Source organism: Coffea eugenioides, chromosome 6 (assembly GCF_003713205.1).
Source record: "Coffea eugenioides isolate CCC68of chromosome 6, Ceug_1.0, whole genome shotgun sequence".
Classification (NCBI taxonomy): Eukaryota; Viridiplantae; Streptophyta; class Magnoliopsida; order Gentianales; family Rubiaceae; genus Coffea; species Coffea eugenioides.
The window spans coordinates 7,164,005-7,182,224 of NC_040040.1; the positions used below are offsets into that span (position 1 = coordinate 7,164,005).

At 38.4% G+C, this 18,220-nt stretch overlaps 3 protein-coding genes across 6 annotated transcripts; 2 read left to right on the top strand and 1 right to left on the bottom strand.

The window, feature by feature from the left end:
- The first annotated feature begins 429 nt into the window (after positions 1–429).
- On the top strand, positions 430–2,950 carry LOC113774697 (peptidyl-prolyl cis-trans isomerase CYP28, chloroplastic). Its single transcript, XM_027319299.1, has 2 exons — positions 430–1,195; positions 2,357–2,950. Exons 1-2 carry the CDS (start codon positions 520–522, stop codon positions 2,563–2,565), a joined length of 885 nt encoding a protein of 294 aa, XP_027175100.1. The 5' UTR covers positions 430–519; the 3' UTR covers positions 2,566–2,950.
- An 8,523-nt stretch (positions 2,951–11,473) lies between these two features.
- Positions 11,474–16,716, top strand: LOC113776070 (homeobox protein knotted-1-like 11). 4 transcript variants are annotated; one of them, XM_027321140.1, is made up of 6 exons: positions 11,474–12,395; positions 14,254–14,374; positions 14,897–15,090; positions 15,177–15,308; positions 15,396–15,532; positions 15,610–16,716. In XM_027321140.1, the coding sequence occupies exons 1-6, from the start codon at positions 11,709–11,711 to the stop codon at positions 15,647–15,649; spliced, it is 1,311 nt and encodes a 436-aa protein (XP_027176941.1). In that variant the 5' UTR covers positions 11,474–11,708; the 3' UTR covers positions 15,650–16,716. The 4 variants fall into 4 exon arrangements, with proteins under 4 accessions (XP_027176941.1, XP_027176944.1, XP_027176943.1 ...); XM_027321143.1 differs by having other exon boundaries at positions 15,618–16,716; XM_027321142.1 differs by having other exon boundaries at positions 15,702–16,716.
- Positions 16,717–17,342: 626 nt separating this feature from the next.
- On the bottom strand, positions 17,343–18,220 carry LOC113775695. The gene has a single exon (XM_027320675.1). The coding sequence runs from the start codon at positions 17,951–17,953 to the stop codon at positions 17,477–17,479; it is 477 nt and encodes a 158-aa protein (XP_027176476.1). The 5' UTR covers positions 17,954–18,220; the 3' UTR covers positions 17,343–17,476.

An 18,220-nucleotide genomic window follows, 5' to 3' on the forward strand; every position in this document is an offset into this window, starting at 1 on the left:
CCGACATCGAATTACCAAAATGGGCTCGTTCTGCATCGCAGCAGCGAGCAACTTCCCAATATTTATTATTAAAAATAAAAAACTTCTGGGACAGCATTGCGAGATTAAAGAGTGGGCTAATTGATATTAATTAGCTTCGCAACACTATAAATCATGATAATAGAGCCAAATTGTTACGAAATTTGATTGGCAACATTGGAAAATCATTGTTAAAGCATTTAAATTACTCAAATGAGCTCAATTCGCAGAATAATCCAACGTTTCCTTCACGAGTCAAATTAAATCTTAGTTTTTTCTTTTTCTTTTTCGGGATTTTTTCTAGCATAGAGAGCCATATCATAATTCACCAAATTCCCTTATCCAAAACTTCATCCGAAGAAGGAGAAGATCACCATTGTAGTCCCCACCTCAACCAATTCTGTGGCATCAAGACCCTCCACATAGTCCCTCTCTCTTCCTCTCCTTCGCATCCCTCCACCTCCCACATTTTCAATCCCACCATGCAGCACCGTCGTCATCATGGGCTGCTCCACCACTCTCTCTTCCTCACCTCTCCCTCCCCACCACCACCACCAACCCACCGTCAACAAACTCCACCGGCGCTCCCTCCTCTTCCTCTCCACCTCTCTATCCCTTCCAACACCCCTCTCTTCTTCTTCCACCTCCCCTCCACCGCCACCTGACACCACCATCACCGACAGAGTCTTCATGGACTTCAGCATATGCCCCTCTTACTTCCTCAACCGAAATCTGGGCGACGAGCTCTCACTTTGCACCGACGCCGAGCCAGTGGGCCGCCTTGTCCTCGGCCTCTACGGCAATCACGTTCCCATAACCGTCTCAAACTTCAAAGCCATGTGCACCGGCTCCTGCGGCTCGAGCTACAAGGGCACTTTAGTCCAAAAGATATTCCCGGGACAATTCTTTCTTGCAGGGAAGCAAGGCCGGAAAGATAAAGGGGAGGTCAAGCCGCCTCTGGAGTTGACTAGGAATACTGAAACAGTTGAGTCCAAGGCTTTCACGTTGGAACATACGAGACCTGGTATTTTGTCATTGTGCTTGTCCGAGAACGACGAGGAGGATGATATTAAGCTGGACCCCAATTATCACAATGTTGAGTTTATGATTACTACCGGACCTGGACCTTGCCCTCAGCTTGATTACAAGAACATTGTATTTGGAGCTGTGCTTGAAGGTCAGTTCTCAATCTCTATCTCTTATTCTTCAATCCATTGGTCTGAACGTTCAATTGTCTTGAGATATAATCAAGCCTGCATGATCAGTACTAGTATAATGCTGGGATAAAAGGAATTTTTAGGTGTGCATGCATGTTCTGCTTTTGTGGAAATTGTGGCATGGGCTACTAACTACTTTGCAGTGCTTGTGACATTTTGCTGTAGGCAGTTTATATATTACTAGTACAGTATATTATTATTTGAAAAAATGACTAAATTTGAGGGATCTAATTTTAGTTTCCAATATGAAATTGTGGCATGGGCTATTTTATTTAGGTGCTACTTTGTTTTGAGATATATTCGAGCCTGCATGAGTACTGTTACACTGCTCGTCCGTTAACCCCAGTGCTGTCGAAATATGATATTGAAGGGAGTGGGGAGGGATGCTTTTGATTAACATCCAATTGCTAATAACTTGGGAAGAAGCAGATATGCGCTACTTCGGTTTAAACAATGCAGTAGCATATGAAGGCATATTGCTTGAATCCTTGTAATCCTTAAAAAGATACTAGGACTCCCTCCGCACTGATGAAATTATCAAGACTCATCTACGTGATTTGTGATCCTTCTAGAGACTAGAGTTTATTCCTGCTCTGCATTAGTCCCCCATACAAGGTATGAGGAAAGCAATGAAGTCTCTATCTGTGGACTGTGGAGTTTTGAGTCGAATACCATGTTTAATTGCAAGGCTTATTTCACATTGTATTTGGTTTCGTGGGATCATGCCTTATTGGTTAATTTGTGTATACTAATGCCAAGAATTCGGAGGTAGAAAATGCATAACAGTTTTCCAATCTTTTCTGTAATTTGGTCAGTAGTTTTGCCTAGAGTAGTCTGTATAAAGCTAATACACTGATTCTTATCAATTTTCCTGTTTAGTCATAAATATTTGTGTTATTTGTTCACAAAGGTTTTGTATTATTGAGAAGGATTGGAAGTAATATGCCATTATGCATTACCATTTTCTTCCCGAATGAACTATTTTCTCATCATGTTTCCTGCTCACTAGAAGATTATGCGTACTTCTTGTCTGTGGATTGAAAATAGTGAACGTAGTCACTTAATGAACTACGACCCCAAAATTCTATTGCTTCAGCTTAAGTGGTTGAGTTTCATGCTAGGGTTGGATGTGGTGACAACAATATCAGCAATCCCTACATATAAACCAGCTGAAAGAATCCGACAATACAATGATCTTGCGCAGTTCCTTGGAGATGAAAGAGCAAAGATTGCTCGTGCAATCTGGAATAGACCCCTGAAGACCCTTTATATCAGTGACTGTGGAGAACTCAATGTCACTAAGCCTACCCTTTTCCGTAGTCTTCCTTAGCACATTGTTTATTTGGTCTGTCTCCATTCTTGCATGCAGAGTACGCATTTCTCATTCGTTGTTAATACTCTCTGCTCAATCAAATTCATTGTACATTACAATTCACAGAATGAAGAATATAATGTAAATCTAGGAGACTCTTTGAGTTGACCATGGTTCAAAGACGAACTCGGCCGAGTCAATCATCAGAATGGAGCTCTCCATTCCGATACCAAGACAAGATGACTGCAAGATACATGGATCGCCGAGAATTCGGCCGAATCACTGAGAACTCGGTCAAAAAGTTTCCAACACGGATAGAAACAGTCGAATCACCCCGAGTTTAGCACATTTTGTTTATATTATTTTGTTTCTTTTGCTAATTTTTTATTATTTTTGTTTAGCATATTATTTTATATTATTCACAATTTTTAGAATGTTAAATGATTCAAAATTTGCATATCACCAAAACTGCGACTGATATACCGAAATTGACGTGGAACGATTCGGACCGCGATGGCAACCGTAACCGCAACTTTGAACCAGGAGTTGACAAGTCCAAAGATAAGCTGCTACATTATCTTCTTTATTCTGACCATCTTTTCTTTGTGGTTGCCATTGAGTAGTGGAGGTGCTGAAGGCATCCAAGTCAAATTTAACACCGTCCATCTGCGTCACGTCCATTCCTGGACTGGACTGGCGGGCCTAGTCTGCTGTTAATGGTAGCGGACTTTGAAGCAGAGAAATAAGTGCATTAAAACGAAGTTTGTAGCTTCTGAAACAAAATTGGCCCCTCAAGCGAGAAAATATGTGCCCGTGACAATGTCCAACTGGTCCCGAAAACCTAACTTATTTGGTAGGAACGTTAACCAAGGCACTGTGAGGTAGACACAGGCGACAATTCTAGAATTGCAGGTGCGATTCTTTGGAAGGGTAGAACCATTACAGTCCTAGAATTATTGATTATGACATCTCTCATAGGACGGCTCTTGTTTACAGTTTCAGAACCCCTTATTGCGGTTTCCATTTCGATTCTACTTCTTCACGGTTCCAGTTTTGGCTCTTTATGGTTATGGCTTAGATTTCTTATAATTACCCTTAGTTAGTTATCGTTACAGATTTTGATATGAAAGTGATCTGACGGTAGATTTAGAATCAAGAGAATAGACGGTGAAGAAAATACATTCAGTTCTTGTTTGATTTAAATATGTAGCCCAATAAGCCCAACACTGGTCTAACACCTGTGGAGTTGTGACCATTGCCACGCGACCTTGTGAGTCTGTAGAAAATACTAACAGGGGGCTCCACCGACCCTCCCCCTCCAACAAAAAAAAAAAAAGAAGAAGAAGAAGAAGAAGAAGATGAAAGTTTGGATGAGTAATTGATGAGCAGATAAGATTCAGAAAGTACAAGAAGGGGACCACTGACACATTGCCAAACGGGGCCTTGCTAGATATGTCTAAAAAGGTAAAGGCGATCGTTATAAACGAGGACGATCAGGAATCGCCAAGTGCTCACCAATTTATTAGTTGCATCAAACTGGCATTTGATGAAGGGCAACACAGGTTTCACTAGAAGCTTTAACTGTTCTCAAAATTTTTTTTCAACAGTGGGAGAATGAAGGCTTTGATGACAGTTGGGAAATTATGAGAGAGGAGATCCAAAATTTTAACTGACATTTGTTAGATAGTGGTTTCAGTTGATACTGCTTGTTTCATTTAAGCCGTCTCCTATAATATATCTTTTATTTTTCTTGGTTTTTTCATTAATTTAACTCAAGATGACATCAAAGGGCTAATTATACTTTTCTGGGAGATGGTATGACCATGCTTAAATATTAATTTATCTTTCCGCCAAAAAAAAAAAAAAGATTGGTTTGAACGGCTGGTTTTCATTTTTTTTTTCCCCGGATGTTGTTATGGTCCGGATAGACCAACCTCTTCGTCGTAATATGATTGCTGAATTCTTTTATCCCAGGAGAAAATCTATCATAGTTTTCTTTTCTTTTGTTAGGCCACCGATTCCGGTTCGAAAATTGCTTGTTTTGATTTCTTTAAAAGGTAGAACCAGAACCGAGCATTACAAGAATGGTTACAGTTACGACGGTTCTGAAACCTTCGACTCCCACCCAGCACCAGGTTTCATTTACGATTTAAACTTGAACCATGACCCTGTCTCAACATCGTTCATAGGTTATGGTAGTGTTATACTAGAAAACATGCAAGCAGTCAAGCAACGGGTCTTACTCAGCGATTGTAGTAACAAAATCACGGTACCGGTATTAAGTGCATAACTTCCTCCTCACATGGGCCCAATTTTCCAGTCTTATACAACAAATTTGGCTTGATCTAAAACACAAATGTCCTGTGCCCCTTATGGACAGCTCGGTTGGTCACGAAAGCCTCCTTAGGAACCGTTGTCCAGTCCCACCAGGATTCGCGTCTCATGATGACCGTGTTCGAGGGGTTGGGGCATCTCCTCTCGGATCGCAGGGGATTAGTCGGGTCCAAGGCCGGGATACCCCTGCGTCTGAAAAAAAAAAGAAAAAGAAAAAGAAAAATAGAACACAAATGCCCTACGCCTAGAAGATATTTTGTTATTGAAAATAACTGTTCATTAGCGCATATGCTACACAATAATCTACGATCTGTATAGTTCGGCCATGCATGGGGTGCTGCTGCCATATTACATAAACAAATGTTTCATCGTAAGGATTCCATCATCACGATTCTTAACTAGGAAAGATAGCTTTCCAGACAAATTATCTTCCCTCCCCTTTTTTTTTCTTTTTAAGTAAAAATTATCTCTACGTTCGAAGTTGTGCGTCACCATCGCGCATGAGATCTGTCACCAAATTAAAATGAAAGGCAAGGGAAAATGTAGGTTACTAATTCAACCAATATAGGTGTAGAATAAGTAGATAATGACGAAGTATCAAGCATTATTTTTGATCCTCTGTAACCCCACAAATCTCAACCAAACAAAAATTAAGGACACCAAGAAGATGACAAATTTCCAGGCTGAGCTAATCGTTCTACATTTTCGCGTAGAATCGGTCAAAGTACGCCTTAATCAGCTTACTCCTAAAGAGAGATATATATATATATATATATATATATATATATATATAAGCGGAACACATAGCGCTCAAAATTGAAAGGTACTAAAACAAATGAATTGAACCAGACTCTCTCCATCACTTTCCTCCCCCAACCATTTTTCTTTGACGGTTATAACTGTTAATAAAAAGACCTTTTGTTCTTGCAGATTGAGAAGTAATTTAATTAGTTATGCAGAGTCTTGTCAAGAGTCCACAGCTCGCTCCGCGAATAGAACAGATTGCATGAGGCGAAGGTACCAGGCAGTTTGGTAATAAAGAATCGAAGGATCAAATTGGAGGCTTTTGAAATTCATTCAGTCTTTTTGCTGCTGGGCAAGCCATTATTATTATTATTATTATTATTATTATTATTATTATTTTATTTTATTTTTATTATTATTATTATTATTATTATTATTATTATTATTATTATTATTATTATTATTATTATTATTATTATTATTATTATTTTTTATTTTTTTATTATTATTATTATTTATTATTATTTATTATTATTATTATTATTATTATTATTATTATTATTAATTATATTTTTATTATTATTTTTAATTTATTATTATTGGTTTTATTATTTTATATTATTATTTTATTTAATATTATTATTTATTATTTTATTATTTTAATTATTATATATTATTACCATATTAATTATTATTATTAAAATTACCATTCGATATTTTATTATACCAACCTTCATTCGGATAGTTTAGAATGATTACCCTTTTTACATAAAGTTATTATTTTATAAAATTTCAATTTACAAGTTATCACTAACAAAATAAATAAAAAAAGCAATTTTATTATATCACCCCTTGATTTTATTACGATAGTATATTATTTTTTAGCTTTTACTGTTTGGTAAACAAGTTTTTTGTTAAATTTGTCTGCTACAAGTTTTTTAACAATTTTAACTACAGTAACTCAAAAAACTTCTCAAAAATTTTAAATTATACATTTCAAAAGTTTTTTCTACAACTTTTACAGTAAATTACAGTAAAATTTTAAATAAATATCCGAAAAACTCATTTGCCAAACGGGACTTATGTTTACCTGAATTGACTTTTTTCTATCCTAAAAAAATCACCATTTTGAGTGAACGAGTGATTACTGGATACGTGAACCTTATATCAAGAACAACAATTAAATTAAAAGTAAGAAGAAGCAGTTAACTTCATGGGCATCCAAGAAAAAGTATCACGATTAATAAAATGTTACCCAAAAGAGAAAAAATGATACGACAACCAAATAATAAATGGAAGTAAAAGTAAAGAAAGCATAAAAGAATTGCCGTCGGGGTGACGGCAAGGCATATGGTACGTGGAGTGAATAGGTGGGGGACCAAAGCAAGTCGCGACACGTGGTGAGACCGACGACGTGCAGGACCAGAACTGGGCTAACCTCAAACCCAAAGCAATACCGAAAAAAGAAAAGCTTTGTTAGGCCCACTGACTACCACTACATCCCTCCCTTTTAAAAAAAGAAAATTACTTTATTACCATTGTGTGTGGGCTCGAGGTCGAAGAGAATAGGCGAAAGAAAACTGAACAGCAGCAGCAGGTACCGACCGTTCCCCCTCCGCCAAAGTAACTTTAGCCAGCCGCCGGCGCTACCCCCCCTTCCTTCCTTCTCAGCACACAAGACGAGACGACAGCCAAAAAAGTCGTAGGCGAGTCCCCACGGCGAGGTTGTTCAGACGCGGTGGCCCACAATTTACAGCCAGCTGGGAGGTGTGTGTGGGCCCCTGGTGGCTGGGAGTTTTCTGGGGGAGGGGGGTGTCTTGGCTGACTTGGCTGTCCCTGCTGAAAACGAATTAATTGTCCTGGCGCGTGATTCAACGTGGTCCCTACTACGTGGAGATGATGGGAGTGCCGTGGTCCATGAAAGGAGAGGGCGACTCGTGGAGAAAGGGTACGGAGTTGATGTCATTGTCAAGGTTGCTAACGTCTGGCGGAAAGAGAGGAGAGCAGAGCCCAGCACTACGGCAGAATAGAACAATGGCCAGCGCCAGCGGGCACCGCCCCACCCCTTCCCCGGGCCCCCATTACTCTTGTTCTTGTACGCTCCCTCGCTCTCCTGTGCCGTATTCCAGTCTCCTCAGTATTATCGCTGTTTCCCGCCTCTGTCCCTCTCATCTTCCTAGGTTCTTCTACTTTTTCATCCACTACTACACTCAGCAATTTATTTACCAACCAATTCCTTTTACTGAAAAAAAGAAAATAATTTTTTTCATTTTTAATGAATTCAGGAAATTGGAACATCAGCTGAACCCGTGCTTTTTCACCTTTTCTTTTTTGGTCCTTTTCCTACGAGGACAAAGTGAAATTAAATCGAAACAGTATCTAAACAAAGTGGAAAAAAATAAATGAATGCGACTATGTGTATTTAAATAGTAGTAAGTTTTAATATAAATCACATGCACCAAAAAAACGACTCGAATCAAGTCGAGTTTTAAATTTATCGCACATAACTCGACTTGTTTTTTGTGTGGGCTCAAGTTAGGTTTCAAGATCAACGAGTCAAGAAATTGGAGTTTGAGCTCGACTTAATCAAGGAAAATGCAGGTTCAAACTCGAGTCGACAAGGTTCGCGAACTAAAACTAGATTTCTGACTCTTGAACAGCTTGAATTACACGTAATTTTCTGAATCGAGAGCAGTTCGAAGTCAGCCCCAATTTGTATTTAGAAAATAGGAATTATTGTAAATGATAATTGATAGAGGTCAATTATGTAATTTCATATGAACTCAAACTGATCGAGTTCATCGAATTATCGAGCCTACGAAAGTATCACTCAAGCTCGACTCGCTTATAACAACAATTTTCTCGAGTTCGACTCAAACTCAATGATGATTGAGCTTGAATCGAATTCTAACTCGATTTGCTCGACTTATGTGCAACCTACTTCAAACACTGCATACACGTAGAAATATTTGGGGCAGGAGTGGAAATGGTTGTACGGAAGAATCCTTTGATTCCTAAATAATGTAACTACTTGTGCAATAGATTACACTGTTCAGGAACCACTACATTGACAATACAACCATTGCTGTCCATTTCCTGAAATGTTTGACCCTAATGTTCTTAACATTAATATATTGTTAAAATAACAAGATATGAATGTGCTAGCAAATCTTACCTTTGAATTCGGTTTTACATAATTTATGTGCATAACAATCGAGCTTCCTTAAACTAAAAATTGCAGCCGTACAATTAATTCAAATAAAAGATATTATTGGTGTTTCAAGTTACAATAACGCTAGTCAGTGTGTTTGGGTGGTAGATTGCGCAGAATATTATTTAAAATAATAATTATATCATTTTTGTGTTATGATGTATACGAAATAAAAAGGTAATTAAAAAGATAAAAATATGTATTAAAAGATATGTTTATAATGCAAGTAAATAATATTCTGGTATATAAGTGCTATTGAAACACACTCATTATGGGTTGCTATTTATGGATTGACTATTAGTTTTAGCTACAATCAATGATCATCTATATTTGGTGTGGATAATAAACATACAATCACAACCTCTTTTCTTCTTCTCTTTGGACGGTGTATTATTTGTATAAATTTATTTGTTTGCATCATACTCACATTTTCAACTATTTTATTTCATTTACATTATATTTAAAAAAACGTTACAAATTTTTTTTTTCAAAATTTATTTCAAATAATCTCCTATTCAAACATGCCTACGTCATGTTAAAAAGTCAATTTTGATATCAACTTCAAGATCTAGCTATAAATGCAACTTTTTCCATATTAACTTGTTTAATTAATAGTTTTGTTTGGATAGCGGTTTATTTGCTTGCATATCAATATATTTTCTGACCATTTTTTATTTTACATATATTACATCAAAAAAGCGTTACAATATTTTTTTAAAAAATTATTTGAAATAATCTACTATCAAAATTTTATACAGTAGATTATTTTTAATCATCTTTTTGTATATTAAATTATTATTATTGTTTTACATATACCGTATTATAAAATATACAACAGTGGTGTCATTTGAAATAATTTATTCAAATAATCTCCGATCCAAACGTACAACACACCACCAAATCTGGTGCGAGAGACAAGGATCCAAAAAATTAGAGACAAAAGAAAATTACAAATGTCAAAGCGCAAAGGCGGGGACATTCACGCGTACATTCTCCCACCCTCATCAATGATCAATTTTTGTCTCATTCTTGCATCTCCGAAACCATCGAAAAGAAACACGGAAATGTCGACCCCATCCCCGCACCAAACAACCATTTAAATAAAATTATCAGGAAATTACTACAAACCCCACGTGGCGTTAATCCGCCCTCCTTCTCAACAATCCACGCTTGTTAACTCCAAAGTCCTACCCGTGTCCCTCGCCAGTAATTGATGTCACAAATTAATAATTATGTGAATATGGAAGACCTTCCCTATAATCTTTGTCCCCCCAAAACCAAAAGCCCCCAACTTTTATCTTAATTTCCAAAGACAACGGAAAGAGCGACCATTCAAAAAAAAAAAAAAAAAGGAGCTCAAGGATAGGAATGCAAAGAAAAAAGAAAAGGTTAAAAGTTGGATACGTAATTACAGAATGTTTTACAAAAATTACTAATTCTTTGAGCAAATTTAGATACCCATAAATAAAAATTTTAAGAATCATTAATAACACATTATGATTGAACGACAAATCAAACTAATTAATACTCTAATAGGTCGAAGTTTGACAAGAGTTCGTCCAAATTTAATTCGTAAATTAATCAAACTAAACATGAAAAACATGTTTGTCGTATTTGAAATATTTTGAAACTCAACTTGATTGAGATAAAATTTGATATTTCTATGTAAAAACTCGAGTTCAAATTAGAATTTAGTACTCGATTTGACAAATTGATGGAACACACAAACATGAATGCGAGGAAGTTTGATATGATTATATTCATTTACTCCCTATAAGAAGACCTGCACATAAATTTTGAACCGAAAAACATGCATAAAACTGGCAACAAAATTCACCACAGTAGACCAAGTGGCAAAATTTGTTGTTTGGCATTTGATCATACGGAATGACGAGACCATCAATCATTCTAATGATATTTTACTAGATTTGACTTGTAGTTTTTTGGATCCAACGATGGAGGCAAAGAACCTTCACAATTACAAAATTGATGATTATCGTAAAAAATACTAGTATAACAATAATGTCTAACTAGCCATACAAATCACGTCAAAAAATTACGTTTTTCCATATAAATAGAGAAATTCTAAACCCTAATAATTACTAATATTTCGGAGAGCATGATACTTCATGAAACTTTCTCTTTTTTTTTTCTGAAAAATTAATCTTATATATATTAACAGTATATATATCAACATATTTGGATTCACGTCATCCACTTAATTTTAATTTGAACTTAAACTGTATTTATTCACATCTTCAGATTTATACTAGTCAATTTTAATTTGAATTTAAACTTCATTTTTTTTGCACGTAACATGCAACTAAATGTGTTTGTATATAAGAGACTACTAACCCCTTTTTTTTGTCTCCCCTTATGCTGTGCCAAACAACAGTACACATTTAAGACTGCAGTTTCTACCTTTTTTTTTTTTTTTTTGGTAATTGCTGCAATATGAATAAATTTCCGGGAAAGTACTACCAAAGTCTTTCTTTTTTGTAAGAAAGCTGTCTTAATCCCTACGTCCACGTCTAAGCTAAAGTATTGCGTTGCAATAAACAGTAGAAAACATGAATACATGTATATGTATAGGCCCCCACCCCCCTCCACCCCATCCCATCCATTAACAGTGTGTGAATGTATATAACCAGGGGAGGGAGGAGGTGCTGGAGAGGTGAAAAGGAAAAAGAAACTACTACAACTACAAACTCCTGTACTACCTATTTCTACGACTGCCATAATAGCAGCAGCAAATAAAAAAAAGAACTTCAGTAATTAAAATAGAGGAAGCAACGAGCAGGAGCAGGTAGCTGAGGGGAATTGGACTCTGAAGAAAGAAAAAAGAAGAAAGAGTAATAATTGTAATGTACAAATGGCGTACGAGGACCACCACCTCTCCCATTCTTCTCAAGAAGAAATGGCTCTCCACCACTTCCACCACTTTACAACTAGTACCACCACAACCGACCCCCACCACCACCATCACCATCACCATCCCACCGCCTCCTCCGTCCTACGCTCTTCCATCCACTCCCCTCCCGACACCCCTACCTCCGCCGCTGTAGCCGGCAACCCTCCTCCTCCCCCTTCCTGGCTCCTCAACTCCTCGATTCTCAGGGGGCCGCACCATCACCCCTCGCAGCAACAGCCCGACGCTGCCGCCACCAGTAATTTCCTCCACCAGCTTCAGGCCTCCAACGACGACGTCTCTCACCTCGACCACAGCCCCACGGCCGCCATGAGCATGGTACACAAGCGGCTCAAGGATAATCACGCTAACAATAACAACGGCAGCGATCATCAAGCCCCGGCAGTAATGGTGAATGATGAGTGGGAGAAGGACAAGTGTAAGGCCGAGATATTGAACCATCCCTTGTATGATCAGTTGCTTTCCGCCCACGTGTCGTGCTTGAGGATCGCTACCCCGGTCGACCAGCTCCCCAGGATCGACGCTCAGCTCGCTCAGTCCCAGCACGTCGTCGCTAAGTACTCGTCGGTGCTCCGGGGTCACGATCCTCACCAACAGGCTCTTGATGATAAAGACCTCGATCACTTCATGGTACACTCCATGCTCCATTCCTCCTTCCCCCCTTTCTTCTTCGTTGACCCATGTCTCTTCTATGTGGACACTGGACTGTCTAAATTTAAACATAACTTTTCTGTTTTGGATTAAGATTTCAAATAACTCTCGGTATTCTTGCCAAGTTATTCTTCAAGAATTTGAATTTCATTAAAGTTCGAAAAAGAGATTTTTTCTTCCCTTAAGCCCGCCCTCCTCCTCCTTCTGCTCGGCCGGGGCAGAGGGGTGATTAAAGGCCTAATTTTCTTTTTCCATTATGTTATTCGAGTTGTTATAGGTTGCAGATGTTGTGTGATTGATCATCATAACTTGAGTTTTTGGTTGCATGCATCTGATTAGGTGAGAGAAACAGATTTACTACGCACACATAATTTTGTTAATTTGTGATCCTAATGATTAGAACTAACTGGTAAAATTTTGATCTTTGGTAGAACTTTTTCCTTCTGAATTTAGTTTTTAGTCTTCTGTTGAATTGTAGCACGGTTGTGGTCTGGAAAACAGGCATAATTGAATGATTGGAAGCTCCTAATTTCTGGAGATTTACTAGTATGTTGGTTTTCAAAGAGTTGAGATTGTCGTCCGTCCATTGATTGTTATAACGAGCGCCTTCGTATTTAGTGAGCTTAGTAATGGACTAACTATCTAGGTAGTATTACCTTTTCATTTAGGATAACACGAGTAGGAGAATTGGAATTTCTGTATCGTGGAGTCTTTCAGATTCAGGTGAAAAACTTGTAAAGTTTTCATTTTTTATTGGGTTCCTCTGTATTGGTTCTAGTCCTAGTATTAGTATGTATAATGTTGCATAATTATCTTCTTATGTCCGCAATTCTGTTTGTGACTGCTCAGCATGTGGGCCGTTTCCTTTTCTTTCTTGCTTTCTATCATTTTCTGTTGATTTTTTTTTTGGTGGGGGTGGGGTGGGGGGGGGGGGGAGAGACCTAATAAGTGTGTGGGAGAACAAATTCTGGGTAAGGTTGAAGTTACTTATGATGGTTATGGTTTATGCTATGAAAGATATTCATGGGAGTAAAAGATTGCCGTCGGAATATTACTGGTTTTAGTTGTGACACCAATTGGAATATCTAAGTGTCGCATCAAAAGAGGAATCACGTTGTTCTCAGTACAACAATAATTGAAGCTTCATTTTGGCAGTGTTATGGGAATCTCTTTGTTGATGTAATTTGTCAGTTATGTTCCTGTCTTGCATTTATTGTATTGTGCAAGTTGTTTTAAATCGTTTGAAATCTGAAAATGGACAGCACGAAATATCTACAAGGAGAACTATCATATGGAAAGCATTTCCGTCACAAAATTTAACAGATGGATAGATTCAAGTATGAAATTCATTCTAGATTACTGAATTTCTCCTATGATGTAAATGCCATACTTCCAGATGGAATCATGTTTTTAAAGACCAAACTACCCAAAAAGTGTAAATGTAAATAATCTGTAAATATCTCTGTTTTGTTTGATAATGTGAAAAGTCTAAGAATAATTTGTGATGTTTTCCAATGATAACCAACAAGAATGTAGCGCAAAGATGAATGACCAGAATATGCAAATTAAGCTGCTAATTTAAATTTAGAAATCTCCTGGTTTTATCTGCTTTCTTTATCTTCTTCTTTCTGCTCCACCACCTATATCATTTCATACATTGATGTTCTGCCATACCCCACTATTATTTGGTGTTTTATGTTTCCAGGAATCAATTTATGGTTTTCACATGTCCTCTGGCCTTGGGTATCTACTTTATGTTTTAATTCATGTCTGATTTGTTCTTTATGAACCTTCACGTTCTTTTTTTTTTCGTTTTCTTTGATTTCTTCTGATGTAGACACATTATGTTCTGTTGCTCTCTTCCTTCAAAGAACAACTGCAACAACATGTCCGTGTTCATGCAATGGAAGCAGTCATGGCTTGTTGGGAGCTTGAGCAATCTTTGCAAAGCTTAACAGGTATGATTTATTTAAGGTTCTTTTCCTCATTGTTTACCTGTAATCGTTGACTCATCCCAATATGAGGTTTTACCAAAAGACGCTTTATCAGCTTTCAACTATGTGTGAGGTTTGCCTTTAAACTTCATTCTGTGATCCTTTCTACTGTAATTTTTGCACTGGAAACAATCTTATATTCACCAGATCCTGTATGCCATAAATTATGATGCAAAGTAGCAAATGGCATCTACCTGCATTTCCACCAATTTTCCATTTTGAAAGTTGGGTGAGGAGGGCAATACCTCATACCCTTCAAAATGAATCTTTCGACTTAGAACTAGCAAATCCAGGTATTCATTAGTTCGGTCCTCAAGCTATGCCAATCTAGTTAGCGAAGTCTCTGGTTTTTTGATCATTTATATTGCCCAATTATGCTATGTTCTTCTTGATGTTCCTTCATTCTATGTTCTGTGTTGAGAACATCAGAAAAGCTGCTTTTGAATCTTTACTGGGTGGTCTTGACATAAAACATGCAATGCATAGGGGTGGCGCCCAGTGAAGGTACGGGAGCTACTATGTCTGATGATGATGATGATCAGGCAGATAGCGACACAAATTTGTTTGAGGGAAGTTTAGATGGCCAAGACAGCATGGGATTTGGTCCTCTTACGCCTACTGAAAGTGAAAGGTCTCTGATGGAGCGAGTTAGACAAGAACTGAAACATGAACTCAAACAGGTGAAATGGTGGAGTACATTGATTTGCCATTGTCATACTTTAGCTTTACCTAGTTGGCTGCCACCAAACAATTATTTGCTTCACAGGGATACAAGGAGAAGATCGTGGACATCAGAGAAGAAATTTTACGTAAAAGAAGGGCGGGAAAGCTGCCTGGTGACACCACATCCCTCTTAAAAGCTTGGTGGCAATCGCATTCCAAATGGCCTTATCCAACAGTATGGATTGCAAAACCTCTCCTGGCTATGAATTTGAAAACCATGGTCTATTGGGCAATGCTCTGAGACTTTATAATATTCTTGTAGGAGGAAGACAAAGCCAGGCTAGTGCAGGAAACTGGGTTGCAACTAAAGCAGATAAATAATTGGTTCATCAACCAAAGGAAAAGGAATTGGCATAGCAACCCTTCTTCATCCTCTTCTCAAAAGAGCAAGCGCAAGAGGTACACCGATTGACTTTCATCCTTTTACATAGTTCATGCTTCTTAGGTCGCCTTGTCAAACCTTGTATCTGGAAAAGTAGTGCAGGTGAAAAATCCAGCAACGAGCAATTTATGTGAACCAAGGAATTCGTATTGAAGAAAAAAATGTTGCATCTTTTCGCCCTAGCAGGTTGATCGACTAAATTGCTCCAGCAGATAGCCAGCTTTGAATTGAAGAGCTGATCCAATTGACCATATGTCTGAAGCTGTTCAGGATTATACAAGCATAGCAAGCTGATAGAACTCAGTAGTGATCGACGACGTGAAATATGAGATAGGAATACAGGTACCGGGGCACATGCTCTCTGTTGTAGCATTTATCTTTTTGGAGGTTGCGTAGGTGAACGTTGTGTCTCTTGTAGACGTACAGTTTCAATTCAGATCAGTTTTGTTTTCTTTGTACCACGTAGTGGTGGCACTGTGATTTTGCTCCAGCTCGTGATGGTTGTGAATAGAAATTGCGGGAGGTTTCGTGTAGATTATAAGTCAGCTGGCACAAAAAGGCGCTTGTACGAAATAATCTGACTTTTACCACCGGAGTCTTGAGCTTGTTCAAGATCATGCTATGAATTATTCAAGAATTAGATGCAGGGCCGGGGGACATAATCAGGAAGCGACGGAATGGTTAAACCCCCAAAGGTTTTTGCACTGAATTTTCATTGTTTCAGTTAAATCCGCTGCGGTCTGGCGTGCTTTTGCAAGCTAACTGCTAGAAGCCCGGAATTTCTAGGTTGCCATGTGATGTGCATGTCTATTGCAATTCTTGACCGTGACTAGGCTGCCGTGGAGGAGGACGGAGGACTTCGTAGAATACTAGTAGTTTTGGATTGAATTTTTTACGTAACATGTTAGGCAACAGCGATCCCAAACAAGACAGGATCTCGAAGGCAGCTGCAAAAAAATTGTCAGTATTAAACACGGAATATGAGAGCGTCAACTGTGGATGATGGAATCTCTGCCGGGAGAATCCAACTATTTCACAAGACGCTGGTCGCTCAAAAAGCTAGTAACCTTTACAGCGTGCGCAAATCAATCAAATCTGACGAGAAGTCCCCAGTTTGAGGGACTGACTAAGCAAAGCTTGTTTTGTACTAGTTGCTTCGATGCTACTGTTCTCGCTTCCAAATAAATTATTTATCTGTCTTCATGAATCATGAGTAATAATAATACTACTAAAACCTGAGACAAGATAAACGTACTTTTGATACCAGGATATGTCCTTTTTTGTTTATGGCTGATTGGATAACCTACTTATGCCTTTCTTTGTCACCACGTTCCCCACCAGGGCCAAGCTTCCTTGATGATGCGTCTTGTGGCATATGCCGCCAAGACTATGGTTGCTTGTCAATTTACGTCTTCTTCTTCTTTCTTATATATATATTATTTTTTGGGCAGGGGCCGTCGACTTCTACTTTCTTGCCGTGTAAAAATAAAAAATGGGTTTAGTGGGCGCCGTGGATTTGGCCAAACAATTTATTAGCTGGAGACAACTGGAGGGAGACCTTGGACCGGTCCAAACAAGGCGGCTGCAACGCATATGTTAATTATGTCTGGTCTGGGCCCAGGAGCGCTAAAATCGACTCGGACAGACAATAAAACGTGAGGATCTCTAATGCTACTAACATTCCAAGACAGGCACCAGGAATCTTTTACTATTCGCGATGGCACCATTATCATCTGATAAAAATTTGAAGAAAACACAAATTGTAGATACCTTTGCTGGAATGGAAGGGACGGAAAAAGGAAAGGATACGTGAATTGAAGGGAACTCTTATCAATCAATGAGTTAACAGAAAACCAGCAACCACTAAATAACCAACGATCACAAAAGAGAAGAAGCTGCATTTCTGTAAGACAGTAATATAATTAAATACAATAATATTTCACACGCACATTTGATGATCATCAAGGACTCGCAGACGTTCTCTGTTGATTGCTAGATAAAGGAGCAGAAAATCTTGATGAAAAACTGACGAACAAATCATCCTCCTCCTCCTCCTCTTCGCCATCATCAAAGTTGAGTGCATAGCTGTTTGGGGTGTACATGGATTGAGTCGTAGATTTCTTGGGCTTGACGTACTTTCCGATCTTCCTGACAATGTTCTTCCACTTAGGTCCCGCCACAACCTCTGAATATTCCTTCATGTTCTTCAGCTTGTCCACGAACCAGGATTCCTCATGGCCGCTATTCTCTCGCAGCAAATATTTGCTCTCTTGATTGCTTCTTTTCCAACCTCCAAATCCAAAGCAGCAGCAGCAGCAGCATCCACTTGGGGAAGCTACCTCCTCCTCCACCCGGTCATGATGCAGGCCTTCTTGTTCATGCTCTCTTATCGCTGAATATGAGCTAGTAAAGGCCTGTTTCTGCTCAGCTCTGGCCATATATAAAACTCTAGCTACTCTTCTTCTTCTTTTTTTTTTTTGGGCTTCTTGTCCTTGTGATTGAGAATTTGATCACAATGAAGCTAGTTTGTAGCTGATATCCGATGGTCGGATGTGAGGAGGAGGAGGACCTGAGAATATATACGTTTTAAGTTTTGCATGTGGTTCGTAGTTGTGGCCGTGTCATGCGTGTGATTTGTGCGTTAGCTAAGGGCCGGCAAATAAATATCCATCTCTAACTTGCCTTTTGGAAATTTAATTTCAATG

What these genes read in the sequence shown, in the direction of transcription:
- LOC113775695 (XM_027320675.1), bottom strand. Translation starts at nt 17,953, where the DNA reads ATGGCCAGAGCTGAGCAGAAACAGGCCTTTACTAGCTCATATTCAGCG.
- LOC113776070 (XM_027321140.1), top strand. Translation starts at nt 11,709, where the DNA reads ATGGCGTACGAGGACCACCACCTCTCCCATTCTTCTCAAGAAGAAATG. An exon ending in TGAAACATGAACTCAAACAG is followed by an intron (nt 15,091 to 15,176) that starts GTGAAATGGTGG and finishes TTTGCTTCACAG; the next exon opens with GGATACAAGGAGAAGATCGT. An exon ending in CAAAAGAGCAAGCGCAAGAG is followed by an intron (nt 15,533 to 15,609) that starts GTACACCGATTG and finishes TATCTGGAAAAG; the next exon opens with TAGTGCAGGTGAAAAATCCA.
- LOC113774697 (XM_027319299.1), top strand. Translation starts at nt 520, where the DNA reads ATGGGCTGCTCCACCACTCTCTCTTCCTCACCTCTCCCTCCCCACCAC. An exon ending in ATTTGGAGCTGTGCTTGAAG is followed by an intron (nt 1,196 to 2,356) that starts GTCAGTTCTCAA and finishes GTTTCATGCTAG; the next exon opens with GGTTGGATGTGGTGACAACA.